Below are 17,690 nucleotides of genomic sequence, written 5' to 3' on the forward strand. Positions count from 1 at the left end.
TGTTGGCTCACACTCATCAAGAGACACACACACACACACACACACAGCCTTGTACAACTAACCTTGTGGGGACACACGATTCAGTCCCATTCAAAAATCAAATTGTCCTCAACCTTTACCTGTAAATCTTAACTTAACCTTAAACCTAACCCTAACCCCAACCCTATGTAACGGTTCTCTTGTGGTGAAGGAGAGTCGGACCAAAATGCAGCGTGTAGATTGCGATCCATGTTTAATAAACAAACGTAAAACACAAATCAATACAAACACTAAAAAACAAAGAACGTAATGAACGTAACGAAAACCGAAACAGCCTATACTTGTGTAGACTAACACAGAGACAGGAACAAGGACACTAAGGACAATCACCCACGAAACACACAAAGAATATGGCTGCCTAAATATGGTTCCCAATCAGAGACAACGATAAACACCTGCCTCTGATTGAGAACCACTTCAGACAGCCATAGACTTAACTAGAACACCCCACTAAGCTACAATCCCAATACCAACACATCACATACAAAAACCCATACCACACCCTGGACTGACCAAATAAATGAAGATAAACACAAAATACCTCGAACAGGGCGTGACACCCTAAACCTAATTCTAACACTAATTTTAACCTTAACCCTATACCCCTGAGAAATCGCATTTGACCTTGTGTGGACTAATAAAATGTCCCCTGTTGGTAAAATGTTTGTAAATGTACTATTCTTGTGAGTATACTTAAACACGTCCACACACACACACACACACACACACACACACACACACACACACACACACACACACACACACACGTGCGTAGCAGTAAGGGAGCCTTCAGGCTGTGCTGTCAGGCAGGCAGTAGTAGAGGATTAGGAGACGTTGAGAGGTTGTGATGGCTGGCAGTGGTCTGTCAATGTTAGTGTGTGTGTGTGGCTGGCTAGCTGCGAGTGCAGTATCATTGCCCGGAAACCACCACTCAGACTCACGCACACAGTTACAGCTCTGACATGTATGGGTGTTTGTCTTTTCACAGATGAGTGCGTTCAGTGACAAAGGGACTTGATGATGGAGTATTCTTTGGTCTTTCAATGACATGTTTCATTATGACTGTGTGTGTGTGTGTGTGTGTGTGTGTGTGCATGCGCGCGCATGGTAGAGAGGGAAGGAAGCCACACGGCTGATTTGAATGTTTTTAATAGCATAAGACGTGATACATTGTGTATCTGTCGTCAATGAGGATCAGAGAAGCTGAGAAAGGAGGAGAAAAACACAGGGAGGAAAGGAGAGGGGGTTAGTGGAGTGAGGGAGAGCGTTCGTTTTCAGCGTAGACAGCCTAGGCCTTCCTAGTGGCTCGTCTCCTTGGTTACGGAATACTAAAAGGAAGCTTTCTCCCGGAGACAATAATCAGGCAGAGGGAGAAGAGGAGGGGGGAGGGGAGGTATTGGCCATGGAGACAGACGCACACACAAATGGATCAGAAGAGAAAGAGGCCAAGTGTTGACTGTTGCACTCTGGGAGAGGAACAGGGGGAACGAGAGAGGAAGAAAGAGAGGAGAGAAAAAGAGACGGAATTGGAAAAGAGGTGTGGGAGAGAGAGAGAAAGAAAGAAAGAGGAGAGAGATGGATGTGGAGGAGAGAGAGAGATTGGTGTGGAGGAGAGAGATGTGGAGGAGAGAGAGAGATGGATGTGGAGGAGAGAGATAGAGAGATGTGGAGGAGAGAGATGGATGGATGTGGAGGAGAGAGAGATATTGATGTGGAGGAGAGAGATAGAGAGATGTGGAGGAGGAGGAGAGAGATAGATGTGGAGGAGAGAGATAGAGAGATGTGGAGGAGAGAGATAGAGAGATGTGGAGGAGAGAGAGAGATTGATGTGGAGGAGAGAGAGAGATTGATGTGGAGGAGAGAGAGAGATTGATGTGGAGGAGAGAGAGAGATTGATGTGGAGGAGAGAGAGAGATTGATGAGGAGAGAGAGATGTGGAGGAGAGAGAGAGATTGATGTGGAGGAGAGAGATAGAGAGATGTGGAGGAGAAGGAGAGAGAGAGATGTGGAGGAGAAGGAGAGAGAGAGATTGATGTGGAGGAGAAGGGAGAGAGATGTGGAGGAGAAGGAGAGAGAGAGATGTGGAGGAGAGAGATAGAGAGATGTGGAGGAGAAGGAGAGAGAGAGATGTGCGTGAGCAGTAACGAGGCTGGAGGGTCACACAGGACTGACCTCATTCAGCTGGTATGTGGTGCCTCACATACTCACACTCCATTGTAGACTTCCTCACACACACACACACACACACACACACACACACACACACACACACACACACACACACACACACACACACACACACACACACACACACACACACACACACACACTACTGCCTTCTTGCAATCCTTACCTGCCCTGTGGCAACCGGTTGCCTTCGCTCACTCCCTATAATAGACCTTCTCCTCACTCACACACACATCTCCAGTGGTAAACTGTTATCAGGTGAAGGGTCAAACATGATTAGCTAATCACACCCCTTTAGTATGTCATTTCTAGCCTGATCATATGGTGTGTCTAAATCAGTGTTACTCATTTTAAATTCATTGGATTTCATTTCTACCAACTGAGGTACTCAAAGCGCTTCACATAGTAGGGGGAAAACTCACCTCATCCCCCAACAATGTGTGGATGAGGCGGCCACACTTCAGCTATCAGGTGTAGAGGTGAGAAGTGATATATGCCAATTAGGAATGATGGGGATGATTTGGTGGCCATGCTGCAATGGGGCCAGGTTGGGAATTTAGCCACGATATCGGGGTTAACACCCCTACTCTTACGATAAGTCAGGATACCTGTTTTAACGTCCCATCCGAAAGATGGCACCCTAAGGGCAATTTCCCCTTCACTGCCCTAGGGCTGAGGCAGTTCCACCTACTGGCCCTCCAACACTGCTTCCAGCAGCATTTGTCCTCCCATCCAGGCAGCAACCCTGCTTAGGTTCAGAAGCAAGCCAGCATTGGGATGCAGGGTGGTATGCTGCTGAAGGGAAATAACATTAGATTTGAGCATTTGTGGCCTCAATTGACCTAAAATGTATCATTGGTGTTCCCTGGCATCTTATAGGATGGTCCAGACACCTTTTTTGTGATTTCATTTGTTTTTGAGAAAATCAGCACTGTGTCAATTACCTCTATCTCGTACTCGCCTGTACACGCTCACACACTCTTTAGCGTGCACACACACACGCGCACACACACATCCAAACTGCACTGATACATACTGACACTCACACAGAAGTATATGATTTTCACAAACAGACCAACTCCATCTCTCTGTGTGACATAGAGCCGCCCTCCCCCCAAAACACACTCACACTATCCCTGCATGTTCACACTCTCTCCCTGTGTTTCCCTGGGTGTGTGTGTGTGTAGAGGGCACGGGGGACACGTCCACCCAGGCAGGGGCCCCAGACTGGCACAGATTTGGGGCTTAGCGCTTGTCTCCGCTGGGCCAACTGGCCCCTCCTGCTGCACCATCCCTGGCGCTCCCTCTGTCTGGCAGAACATTATTCATCACCAGCCGCGCGTTAACCCACAGAACACAGACACACACACACACAGTGCCACGGAACACACACACGCTGCGAATATACACACTGTGAACACACAAACACAGTGCTGCAGAACACGGACACACACGCAGTCTGTGAACACAAATATACACAAACATTCTGACCCTATGAACACACATACAGGCTCACATACTGAGCACACAGAGCCACGACTCTCTCGACTCGAATCTCCTTTGGGCCAGAGCTAGGGTGGAATGGCCGATAGTTATCTGGAACCTGGAATGCATTTCAATTAACAGGTGTGCCTTGTTAAAAGTTAATTTGTGGAATTTCTTTCCTTCTTAAAGCGTTTGAGCCAGTCAGTTGTGTTTTGACATAGTAGGGGTGGTATACAGAAGATAGCCCTATTTGGTAAAATACCAAGTTCATATAATGGCAAGAACAGCTCAAATAGGCAAAGAGAAACAATCATTACTTTAAGACATGAAGGTCAGTCAAACCGGAAAATTTCAAGAACTTAGAAAGTTTCTTCAACCATCAAGCGCTTTGATGAAACTGGGTCTCATGATGACCGCCACAGGAAAGGAAGACCCAGAGTTACTTCTACTGCAGAGAATAAGTTCATTAGAGTTTACCAGCCTCAGAAATTGCAGCCCAAATAAATGCTTCATGGAGTTCAAGTAACAGACACATCTCAACATCAACTGTTCAGAGGAGACATCGTGAATAAGGCCTTCATGGTCGGCTGTAAAGAAACCACTACTAAAGTACACCAATAAGAATAAGAGGCTTGCTTGGACCAAGAAACACGAGCAATGGACATTAGACCGTTGGAAATCTGTCCTTTGAGTCCAAATTTGACATTTTTGGTACCAACCATCGTGTCTTTGTGAGACGCAGAGTAGGTGAACGGATTATCTCCGCATGTGTTGTTCCCACCGTGAAGCATGGAGGAGGAGGTGTGATGGTGTGGGACGTGCTTTGCTGGTGACACTGTCAAAGATTTATTTAGAATTCAAGGCACACTTAACCAGCATGGCTACCACAGCATTCTGCAGCGATAAGCCATCCCATCTGGTTTGAGCTTAGTGGGACTATCATTTGTTTTTCAAGAGGACAATGACACAACATACCTCCAGGCTGTGTACGGGCTATTTTTGACCAAACACACTTCCAGGCTGTGTAAGGGCTATTTTTGACCAAGAAGGAGAGTGATTGAGCACTGCAGCAGATGACCTGGCCTCCACAATCACCTAACCACAACCCAATTGAGATGGTTTGGGATGATTTGGACCACAGAGTGAAGGAAAAGCAGCCAACAAGTGCTCAGCATATGTAGGAACTCCTCCAAGACTGTTGGAAAAGTATTCCAGGTGAAGCTGGTTGAGAAAATGCCAAGAGTGTGCAAAGCTGCCATCAAGGCAAAGGGTGGCAACTTTGAAGAATCTAAAATATATTTTGATTTGTTTCACACTTCTTTGGTTACTACATGATTCCATATGTGTTATTTCATAGTTTTGATGTCTTAACTATTTTTCTACAATGTAGAAAATAGTAAAAATAAGAAACCCTTGAATGACTAGGTGTGTCCAAACTTTTGACTGGTACGGTACATATTGTGGTACAAATGTTGTATCACTTTGTATCACTATGCTATGGTATATGGCAGGGGTATTCAAATGTGGACCTTGGAGGTCCAGAGTACTGTTTGTTTTCTGTTCTACCTGATAAGTAATTGCACTCACCTTGTGTCCCAGGTCGAAATCAGTCCTTGATTACATATACACATTATATTTTGTTTGTTGTATTGTTTGTATATCACATTTGGGTGAGTGTCCTTGTCTGTCAGTGTACCAGTGTTTTGTTACTTGTCATGTTTTTTGTGGACCCAGGAAAAATAGCTGCTGCCTCTGCAAAAGCTAATGGGGCTCCAAATAAATAGAGGGGAATGGATAAAACTGGCATTGAATGTGGGCGATATATGTTATGGTTGTCTGTCTCCCCCAGGTAGGGAGCGTCTGTCGGGCATCCTGGGTGTTACTGCTGAACAGGCCAGCCACTTCCAGGACAGCTTCCTCCACACCTACAGAGAGGTCCAGACCTTCATACACACCACCATCCAGCAGTGCCACAAACAAGGTATGTGTGTGGGGTGGGGGGGTGGGCTCACTCTGTGTGTGTCTTTCTGTGCGTATGGGTGGATGCGTGTTTGTGGGAGGGAGGGATCCACTTTGTGTGTGCATTAGTGGGTGAGGAAAAATATGTGCTTGTATTGGCAGGACTGAGACAAACTGCCTGTGGACGGGGAGGAAAGAGGTTGGTGGTGTAATGGTTCAACTAGGACACTCGATATATCCTGGCCGATATGTCTACACAGTACACCTGAGACTGTAGCACTGCGGCCTAGAGTCAACACACACACACTCCCTGGTCTCTGCACTCTCAATCACACTGAAATGTTTAGTTCAGGCAATAAGGCCAATCGACGTCTTTGAACGCTGAAAACACCTTTTACAGCTTAAAACTCTGATATGGAGGAAAGACGTTGGTTGGTGTGACTAAGATTTCTCAACAATGATTCAGGAATACTTAGCTTTTCTTGCGTCTTGTGTTCATTGAGATTGACCTGCCCCCTAAACACATGTTCTGTGTTACCCTGATGTCTTATATATTGATACTTTTTACAGTTGGAACATTTTGAGAAAATTTTCTGATAAAAATTCTTATCGTAGTCAGTTAAAATATGCAGTTCAAGTTTAAACTTCTAGAACGAGTATAGCAGAGAGGGTCTCTGTCACAGTGGCATAACAGCCATCGACCCTGACACGCACTCTGTCACCCGTGGCAACCAATCACCGTTACTACACCCTCTTCATCTCTAAATGAGCCGAGCGCCATGGAATGCTCGTGAGACGCCACACAGATAGCCACAAAAATGCTGTAACTGAGCATGCTCACTGGGGACCCGTGTAATGTCGCCCGGAACGGACCGTTTTAATTTCAGTCATCGCTGTGGCGCCACTCCTGGGATTTATCAGCCTCACCTGTCAGGGCTGGAGCTCTCTCTCTCACAAACACACTAACTCTCTCCCTAACCTCTTTCTCTCTCGCTGTCTCTCTCTCTCTCACAAACACACTATCTCTCTCCCTAACCTCTTTCTCTCTCGCTGTCTCTCTCTCTCTTTATTTTTCTCCTTCTATTTCTCTCTTTTTCCCTCCTCTCACTCTCTCTTTCTCTCGCTTCGTTCTCCCTAACTCTCTCTTTCTCCCTCTATCTCTCTCACAGCCTAACAGAGATTTCAGTTGATCAATAAACATCTCAGCTTGCAATCTGCTCTAGCTAGGCCCAAGAGACGTGTGTGTGTGTGTGTGTGTGTGTGTGTGTGTGTGTGTGTGTGTGTGTGTGTGTGTGTGTGTGTGTGTGTGTGTGTGTGTGTGTGTGTGTGTGTGTGTGTGTGTGTGTGTGTGTGTGTGTGTGTGTGTGCGTGCGTGCGTGCGTGTGCGTGTGTGTGTTTGCGTGTGTTTGCGTGCGTGCGTGTAGCCATTTTCTCTAACTGAATATAGTGCTATCTAGCAGTGCATGCCTCTCATCAAAGCAGAATTGTTGATTTATACTCTGATGTTGAAATTAGCTCTGGCCCCATTTCGCACTGGCATCCTCCTTATTTTCCATATACTTCCTTAGCCATCACACACTATCAGGGAGGTCCCCAAAGGACAAGTGTCATACCTATACTTCTAAAGACATGATGAAGGGAAGAGGAGGAGGTGGCGGGGAGCTTTATATATCCAGGACCAACAGGGGAAATTAAAAGAGAGAGAGAGAAAATAGGACAAGTCATCAAGAGGACACAGTGAAAAGGGGATTTACAGATGCATCTTCAGTTCACAAACACTGATGTGTAATAGATAGTAAACCTACACACACACACATCAAGAGACTGTCCATCTTCACAGACTTCACTGCCTCCGCGGCCAAGAAACGAGCAGCGTTTGACAACGCAAAGCGGCTTCTGCACACCTGTCCGGGAGTAAAGTTTGGCCTCTTCTTCCCAGCCGAGCTGAGGATCATGCTACCGAGCGGAGCTCTTCACAAGTTCAACGACCCGACCGCCGCAAACTTTATCTAGAACTTGAAGGAAACTGCTCCCCCGGCCTGACCGGAGCAACGAGATGGACACTTAGCCTATCTGCAGTGCAGCGTTTGATATGTAAGGCCCAACACATGGAGCCTACTACAGTGCCTTCTAGTGTTCTATTTGCCTGATACGTACATTCTCCTCGTCGTCAGCTGAAATAGTAAGTCTCAATTAAAATAAAAAATCTTAGATCTTTCTTCACTGTTTTCTGTGTGGGCTTGTGAAACAGGTCCATTTTTATTTTGATGAGTGACACTAGATCGACCATAAGCTGTCATGCTGCCTATGTTATTTGATTTAACACCCTGTTGTTACTTTACTTGTCACTATTGGTAAACTGTGCTTTCTATAGTTTTTGTTGTTGCTGTATATATACAAAGTATGTGGACACCACTTCAAATTAGTGGATTCAGCTATTTCAGCCACACCCGTTGCTGGCCAGGGGTGGAAAAAGTACTCATTTGTCATACTTGAGTAAAAGTAAAGATACCTTAATAGAAAATGACTCAAGTAAAAGTGAAAGTCACCCAGTAAAATACTACTTGAGTAAAAATCTAAAAGTATTTGGTTTAAAATATCTGATACTAAAATAAGTATCAGAAGTAAATGGAATTGCTAAAATGTACTTGAGTATCAAAAGTAAAAGTAGACACCATTTAAATAAAAAAATATATATTAAGCAAACCAGACGTCACAATAAAACATTTGTAAAAAATAAATTAAAAAATTAAATGTTAAAAAATTGACAGATAGCCAGTGGCACACTCCAACTCTCAGACATAATTTACAAATGAAGCATTTGTGTTTAGCGAGTCCACCAAATCAGAGGCAGTAGGGATGATCAGGTATGTTCTCTTGATAAGTGTGTGAATTGGACCATTTTCCTGTAAAAATGTAACGAGTACTTTTGGGTGTCAGGGAAAATGTATAGAATAAAAAGTACATTATTTTCTTTAGGAATGTAATGAAGTAAGAGTAAAAGTTGGCAAAAAGATAAATAGTAAAGTACAGATACCCCAGAAAACTACTTAAGTAGTACTTTAAAGTATTTCTTACTTATGTACGTTACACCACTGCCGGTGTATAAAATCGAGCACACCGCCATGCAATGTCCATAGACAAACATTGGCAGTAGAATGGCCTTACTAAAGAGCTCAGTGACTTTCAGCGTGGCACCGTCATAGGATGCCACCTTTCCAACAAGTCAGTTCGTCAAATGTTTGCCCTGCTAGAGCTGCCCCTGTCAACTGTAAGGGCTGTTATTGTGAAGTGAAAATGTCTAGGAGAAGCAACGGCTCAGCACAACGGGACCACTGATTGCTGAAGCACGTAGCTTGTAGCGCGTAGCATGTAAAAATTGTCTGTCCTCGGTTGCAACACTCACAACCGAGTTCAAAACTGCCTCTGGAAGCAATGTCAGCCTAATAACTCTTTGTCGGGAGCTTCATACAATGGGTTCAATGGCTCGCCGCCATTGGACTCTGGAGCAGTGTAAACGCGATCTCTAGAGTGATGAATCACGCTTCACCATCTGGCAGTCCAATGGACATATCTGGGTTTGGAGGTTGCCAGGAGAACACTACGTGCCCGAATGCATAGTGCCAACTGTAACGTTTGGTGGAGGAGGAATAATGGTCTGGGCTAGACTCCTTAGTTCCAGTGAAAGGAAATCTTAATATAATGCCATTCTAGACGATTCTGTGCTTCCAACTTTGTAGCAACAGTTTGGGGAAGGCCCTTTCTTGTTTCAGCATGACAATGCCCCCGTGCACAAAGGGAGGCCCACACAGAAATGGTTTGTCGAGATCGGTGTGGAAGAACTTAAATGGCCTGCACAGAGCCCTGACCTCAACCCCATCGAACACCTTTGGGATGAATTGGAACGCAGACTGCGAGCCAGGCAAAATCGTCAGTGCCCGACCTCACTAATGCCCTTGTGGCTAAATGGAAGCAAGTCCCCGCAGCAATGTTCCAAGCTTTCCCAGAAGAGTTTAGGCTGTTATAGCAGCAAACGGGGGGACCAACTCCATATGAATGCCCACGATTTTGGAATGAGGTGTTCAATGAGAAGGTGTCCACATACTTTTGGTCATGTAGTGAAATTGTCACCACGCTCCACTTGGTAAGAGTTTAGCCTAGCTACTGTAACCACTATGTTTTCTTGGAGCGTATTTAGGAGCTTGTGTACTGGCATGGGATGCGCGGGTCTTGTTTGGGAAGACACTTCAACTGATGGGAGGTAGTTCAACTGTTTTCTTTTATGTCAAGTTTGGTCTTCTGCTAATATTTAAATTTATTTAAATTAAAGGATGATGACTCAACAACCTAATTTAATGGGGTAGTCGGCTGGGAGTATACTTACATGTTCTAGTTGGAACTGTAAATATTTGAACCAACCAGTCAAACGTGGTAGAGTACTTCAGCATCTTCAACATCTGGAAACACCGTTTGCTTTCTTACAAGAGACCCATCTGAGAGTTTCTGATCACTTTAGAATGCAGAAAGGTTATGTAGGCCATCTTTATCAAAGTAAAGGGAGAAAAGCTGCAATTTTCATACACAAATTGGTGCCTTTTGTCAAATCATGTCACATACTACTTTTGAAAGAAAACAGAGGGAAGGCAGACTGAACTGACAATTCAAATTTTGTACGCTACCTCACCATCCCCAAATTTTATTTTTTTAATTTTTTTATTTCACCTTTATAGGCTAGTTGAGAACAAGTTCTCATTTGCAACTGCGACCTGGCCAAGATAAAGCATAGCAGTGTGAACAGACAACACAGAGTTACACATGGAGTAAACAATTAACAAGTCAATAACACAGTAGAAAAAATGGGCAGTCTATATACAATGTGTGCAAAAGGCATGAGGAGGTAGGCGAATAATACAATTTTGCAGATTAACACTGGAGTGATAAATGATCAGATGGTCATGTACAGGTAGAGAGAGATATTGGTGTGCAAAAGAGCAGAAAAGTAAATAAATAAAAAAAACAGTATAAAAACAATATGGGAGCATCCAGTTTGCTGAGTAGAGTGTTGGAAGCCATTTTGTAGATGACATCGCCGAAGTCGAGGATCGGTAGGATAGTCAGTTTTACTAGGGTAAGCTTGGCAGCGTGAGTGAAGGAGGCTTTGTTGCGGAATAGAAAGCCGACTCTTGATTTGATTTTCGATTGGAGATGTTTGATGTGAGTCTGGAAGGAGAGTTTGCAGTCTAGCCAGACACCTAGGTACTTATAGATGTCCACATATTCAAGGTCGGAACCATCCAGGGTGGTGCTGCTAGTCGGGCATGCGGGTGCAGGCAGCGATCGGTTGAAAAGCATGCATTTGGTTTTACTCGCGTTTAAGAGCAGTTGGAGGCCACGGAAGGAGTGCTGTATGCCTTTGAAGCTTGTTTGGAGGTTAGATAGCACAGTGTCCAATGACGGGCCGAAAGTATATAGAATGGTGTCGTCTGCATAGAGGTGGATCAGGGAATCGCCCGCAGCAAGAGCAACATCATTGATATATACAGAGAAAAGAGTCGGCCCGAGAATTGAACCCTGTGGCACCCCCATAGAGACTGCCAGAGGACCGGACAGCATGCCCTCCGATTTGACACACTGAACTCTGTCTGCAAAGTAATTGGTGAACCAGGCAAGGCAGTCATCCGAAAAACCGAGGCTATTGAGTCTGCCGATAAGAATATGGTGATTGACAGAGTCAAAAGCCTTGGCGAGGTCAATGAAGACGGCTGCACAGTACTGTCTTTTATCGATGGCGGTTATGATATCGTTTAGTACCTTGAGTGTGGCTGAGGTGCACCCGTGACCGGCTCGGAAACCAGATTGCACAGCGGAGAAGGTACGGTGGGATTCGAGATGGTCAGTGACCTGTTTGTTGACTTGGCTTTCGAAGACCTTAGATAGGCAGGGCAGGATGGATATAGGTCTATAACAGTTTGGGTCCAGGGTGTCTCCCCCTTTGAAGAGTGGGATGACTGCGGCAGCTTTCCAATCCTTGGGGATCTCAGACGATATGAAAGAGAGGTTGAACAGGCTGGTAATAGGGGTTGCGACAATGGCGGCAGATAGTTTCAGAAATAGCGGGTCCAGATTGTCAAGCCCAGCTGATTTGTACGGGTCCAGGTTTTGCAGCTCTTTCAGAACATCTGCTATCTGGATTTGGGTAAAGGAGAACCTGGAGAGGCTTGGGTGAGGAGCTACGGGGGGGGGCGGAGCTGTTGGCCGAGGTTGGAGTAAGTAGCCAGGCGGAAGGCATGGCCAGCCGTTGAGAAGTGCTTATTGAAGTTTTCGATAATCATGGATTTATCGGTGGAGACCGTGTTTCCTAGCCTCAGTGCAGTGGGCAGCTGGGAGGAGGTGCTCTTCTTCTCCATGGACTTCACAGTGTCCCAGAACTTTTTGGAGTTGGAGCTACAGGATGCAAACTTCTGCCTGAAGAAGCTGGCCTTAGCTTTCCTGACTGACTGCGTGTATTGGTTCCTGACTTCCCTGAACAGTTGCATATCACGGGGCTATTCGATGCTATTGCAGTCCACAGGGATCGACTCTCTTTACACACTGAATTCGATACCTTGTCAACTGGCGTCGTGACATACTCACTGTGAGTATGGCGACAAGAGAAGTAAATTGCTTTCTCATCAACTTTGCCAGCCTTCCTCTACTCACAAAATGTCTCATATTCAAACGCCCACAGGTGCAACAATCGATCCCCAGCTGATAAATAATCAGTTTAAGGACTTCTATGCATCTTTATAGCCTTCTGAACATTTTGATAAATGTAATACTCTAGCTGACCCTACTATTGATTCAGTTGGGCTGCCAACTTCCATGTAATTCAGTACTGGATGCGTACAGATGCCCCACATGTCATTCCAGCATGGTTGAAGATAGAGTATTTCCCCCTGTATGCCATTCTCATTGGCTGCTTTGGCAAACTTGCCTATTAACTCTGCTATTTCAGGTTATACCAGAACCATTTGAGTAAAAACCACTCTCAAGATCTGGAACCAGTTTAGACGTCACATTGGATTGCAAACCTATTCATTAAGGGCCCCTCTAATCAGAAGTCACGTTTTCTCCGTCCATCGATAGTAGATGGAGCCTTCGCCGTTGGGTTTAACCTTGGCATCAAATCCTTCAATGATTTGTATGTCGACGGCACATTTGCATTGTTGCAACAACTCTCAGCTAAATTCCACCTTCCCAATAGTCATTTCAATAGATAGAAAGGTGCAGCTTTATCCGTGACGTGAGTAGTACTGGTGCATTTTGCTCCTCCTACTGTCATAACATAACATTATTCTTTGATAATGGCAAAATATAAATCAGACTTTGTAGCCTTTTTGAGTTTGTTGTGGCAAGAAGGTTGATTTTACTTCGGTGGAAATCGCCCTCTCCTAATTTTGTGTGGATTAAAGATGTCTTACACTTTAGTAAATTGAAAAAGATAGCATTTGTCCCATGGGGTTCGTCTGGCAAATTCTACAGAATGTGGCAGCTTTTCTTTACCTACGTAGAGACACTGCAATTTCTCTCCACAGGAAACTGCCTGTTCTTATCTGTCTTTGTGAGTGTTTAATATTAGCCTGACTTTGAATCATTTTGAAGACCAGCTGTGTTTTGCTTTTCCTTTGTTGTTGTTTTTAATGTACGTTTTGTTTTGAAAGTATTATTTTAAGTATTTAATATATTTTTTTTATAGGCATATACATTCCTACCTCGCTCTGGATAAGAGCGTCTGCTAAATGACTTAAATGTAAATGTAAATGTTAAAAAAACATTTCCATGTAATATTTCAATGTATAAAATCACATATGCAGTATATTTCAATCATTGTTTACACTGAAACAGAAAGAAATCTCAATAAAAATACTTGAAAAAAATGTTTTTTAAAGAAAGACACTCATTAGATAAATAAATGTACTGATTTCAAACACTGGTCGTCAAACTAATGTATACCTATATATAAACATACACAATCCTGTTTGTTCTTATAAGACATTCTTTGAAAATCATGCAAAGTTATATTAATGAATATGACATGTCCTGACATGCTACACACAAAGCATTAAGAACACCTTCCTAATATTGAGTTGCACCCCTCACCTCCACAGGGAAGCTGGCACATGTTGACTCCAATGCTTCCCACAGTTGTGTCAAGTTGGCTGACTGTCTTTTTGGGCGGTGGACCATTCTTGATACACACGGGAAACTGTTGTTCTTGACACAAACCTGTGCGCCTGGAACCTGCTACCCGTTCAAAAGCACTTAAGTCTTTTGTCTTGCCCATTCAACCTCTGAATGCTCACATACACAACCCATGTCTCGAGGCTTAAAAATATTTTTTTAACCTGTACTCCCCTTCATCTACACTGATTGAAGTGGATTTAACAAGTGACATCAATAAGGGATCATAGCTTTCACCTGGATTCACCTGGTCATGGAAAGAGCAGGTGTTCTTAATGTTTTGTACGGTCAGTGTACACACGCAAGCCTCATTCATGGCTCCAACACAGTCAAATGTAAACATTCACACCCATGCACATTCCTATGTATGACCATCACACTAGCCATCCGTGACTCTATGAATGAATGTTGACAACCAGTTAGCCCTTTTACATGCTTGTCATTATACCCTAGACCAATAGGTCACATTCCTGTAGGCCAGGTCACGCGTGTAGCCCCCGTTGTATGGGGTGAAATAATACAACCGACACACACTCACTGCGAACACAGATGCTATGAATGAACACACACTCACTGCAAACACACACAAACACATTACAGAGGGTCATTCTGTGTGTATGGCTGTGGATTACCTCACTGTGTTTCCAGAAGGATTTGCCTGTAAAGCCTGGGGCCTTTGTCTAATACTGGAATGCACTAGGACAGACATGCCTGACGTGGGCACGTGTGGGTGGGTGAGTGTGCGGGTGTGTGGGTTGGTGTTTGGGAAGTCTGAGTGTCAGGGATGGGAAGTTTGAGTGTGTGTGTGTGTGTGTGTGTGCGTGCGTGCGTGCGTGCGTGCGTGCGTGCGTGTGCGTGTGTGTGGACACAGACCATGAGAAATAAGATTCTCTGGTCTGATGAAACTAAGATTGAACTCTATGTCCTGAATGCCAAGCGTCACATCTGAAGGAAACCTGGCACTATCCCTATGTGGTCCTGAGTCACGCAGCGGTCTAAGACACTGCATCTCAGTGCTAGAGGCGTCAATACAGACACACTGGTTTGAATCCAGGCTATATCACAACCGACCCGTGATTGGTTGTCCCATAGAGCGGCGCACAATTGGCCCAGCGTTGGCCGGTGTAGGCCGTCATTGTAAATAATAATTTGTTCTTAACGGACTTTCCTTGTTAAATAAAATTGTTGTGGCAGCATCATGCTGTGGGGATGTTTTTCAGCGACATGGACTTGAAGACTAGTCAGGATCGAGGAAAAATTAATGGAACCAAGTATAGAGAGATCTTTGATGAAAACCTACTCCAGAGCGCTCAGGACCTCAGACTCGGGGCAAAGGCTCACCTTCTAACAGGACAACGACCCAAAGCACACAGCCAAGACAACACAGGAGTGGCTTCGGGACAAGTCTCTGAATGTCCTTGTGTGGCCCTGCCAGAGCCCGGACTTGAACCCGATCAAACATCTCTGGAGAGACCTGAAAATAGAGGTGCAGCGACGCTCTCCATCCAACCCGACAGAGCTTGAGGATCTGCAGAGAAGAATGGGAAAAACTCCCCAAATACAGGTGTGCCCAAGAAGACACAAGGCTGTAATCACTGCCAAAGGTGCTTCAACAAAGTACTGATTAAAGGGTCTGAATACTTATGTAAATGTTATATTTCAGTTTTTTATTTTTAATACATCTGCAAAAATGACTGAAAACCTGTTTTTGTTTTGAAATTATGGGGTACTGTGTGTAGATGGATCAGGGAGAAAACAATTTAATCAATTTTATAAAAAGTCTGTAAGGTAACAACATTTGGAAAAGGGGTCTGAATACTTTCCGAATGCACTGTAACTGCATTGGGGCAAGAAACAATCTGCGAGTTTGTACAAACACGTTGATCTTTTGTGTACAACATGTAAATAGCTGCATGTAGCCTAGCTCCCCTCCTGAAAAAAGAACATGAAAACTCGCTTATGTTTAATAGTTTACTGAGACATGGAATGCAGTAGTTGCTGACCATGTCCTTAGTGTAAAACATGAAGTGTGTAGGCTACACCAGTCAAAGGCGTTCATCACCAATCAAGCAGCACTGAGCAGCAGCTGCGTAGGCAGCGGAGTGTGCAGCAGCTACATTTAAAAAAAATGTGTGCACATTATTTATTTTTTTGCCGCATAAAATCAGATTTCCAGAAAATCCGGAACCACAGCCACTATGTAATTTAAAAAATATATATATAATCTTTGAGAACTAAAAATAATCACCAAAATAAAAGCTTGAAAATTTAAAAAAAAAAACAATGAATTTAGCAGTATTGAGTTTGTTATTATGTTTGAGCAAAAGAACACAGCATTGTGTTCTATGCAAAATGCATAGAATTGCAGGAAATTAGCTTTAAAACGGCCCAATGTTCTCTCAGATACATGGCAAAAAGTGTAGAATTGCAGCAAATTAGCTTTAAAACTGCAAAAATGGATCCCAACTCCATTAAGAAATGTGAAGAATTGCAGGAAATTGACTTAAAAATACCAGCATTTCTCTACACAGCCAAAATGTTCTCTAAAATTCAGCCGGGCCAACCACACCCATTGCAACTTCTGCGCCCACCACCTAAGCCCCCTTTTGATCCAGAATAAAACCTGTTAGAATACCAAACACATCATCCTTCCTCATACCTTCCAATTGCAGTGTAAATAACCTCTAGTACTGTACTTGTGTGTTGTTGCCTAGGTTACGTGGTGTCTATTATGGGCCGGCGAAGGACACTTCCTCACATCCACTCTACAGACTGGGGAGTCCGCATGCAGGCTGAGAGACAGGCCGTCAACTTTGTGGTCCAAGGTAGCGTGCGTGCGTGCGTGCGTGCATGCTTGGGTTAACTTCTCTTCTGGCTTCCTGTTTCTTCTCTCTAGGGTCAGCTGCTGACCTGTGTAAGATGGCCATGATCCGTATCTTCTCTCAAGTCTCCTCCTCCAGCTCTCTCTCTGCCAGGTTAGACCAAGACTACATCTCAAATGGTACCCTATTCCCTATATAGTGCACTACTTTTGACCAGAGCCCTATGGGTTCTCGCAATTAGTAGTGCACTATCTACAGAATAGGGTGCCATTTGAGATGCAACCCAACTTTGCCTCTCCTCACCCTTCTCTTCCTCCTGTTCTCCATACAATAATGGGCCATTTTCATTCCAGGAATTGACTTTCAATTTATCTTCTGAGTTAAAATTGAATCTACCAACCCTGCTGCCAAGATTCTCTTTCCCTTCCTCCATCCTTCCCTCTTTCCCTCCCTTTCTATCTCCCTCCATGCCTTCCCTTCCTTGCCCTCTCTCTCCCCTCCCTCCGCTCATCCCTCATAATCATAGCTCAGGGTCATCAAGTCACTCCGCATCATTCACTTACCTTGCCGCAATCATCAGTTACAACCACTCATCTTTCTCTTTTTACCCTGAGTGCTCTCTCTGACGCAACCCACGTGTCTTCTCAATCTTCTCTACTCCCTCCCTCTATTTCTTTTTTCTTTAACCTTTACTTAACTAGGCAAGTCAGTTAAGAACAAATTCTTATTTACAATGACGGCCTACCCCGGCCAAACCCTCCCCTAACCCGGACAATGCTGGGCCAATTGTGCGCCGCCCTATGAGACTTCCGATCACGCCGGTCTGTAGTGACGTCCCGAGCAATGCAGTGCCTTAGACCGCTGCTCCAGTCGGGAGGCGGTGTTTTCTTCTCTATTCCTTTTTCTCTCTCACCTCTTGTCCCCTTTTCTTTCTTTCTCTCTTTCTTTCTTTCTCTCACTATCTCTTTATGTATTATG

At 44.4% G+C, this 17,690-nt stretch overlaps 1 protein-coding gene across 1 annotated transcript in view; it reads left to right on the plus strand.

The window, feature by feature from the left end:
• poln (polymerase (DNA directed) nu) overlaps nucleotides 1–17,690 on the plus strand; it is an 83,561-nt gene that overhangs the window by 64,010 nt on the left and 1,861 nt on the right. The window contains exons 22-24 of the mRNA XM_035783741.2: nucleotides 5,561–5,692; nucleotides 16,605–16,715; nucleotides 16,787–16,865. Coding sequence (XP_035639634.2) covers nucleotides 5,561–5,692; nucleotides 16,605–16,715; nucleotides 16,787–16,865 — 322 coding nt within the window. The remainder of the gene's footprint in view (nucleotides 1–5,560; nucleotides 5,693–16,604; nucleotides 16,716–16,786; nucleotides 16,866–17,690) is intronic.

The sequence above is a fragment of the Oncorhynchus keta genome, chromosome 13 (assembly GCF_023373465.1).
Source record: "Oncorhynchus keta strain PuntledgeMale-10-30-2019 chromosome 13, Oket_V2, whole genome shotgun sequence".
Classification (NCBI taxonomy): domain Eukaryota; kingdom Metazoa; phylum Chordata; class Actinopteri; order Salmoniformes; family Salmonidae; genus Oncorhynchus; species Oncorhynchus keta.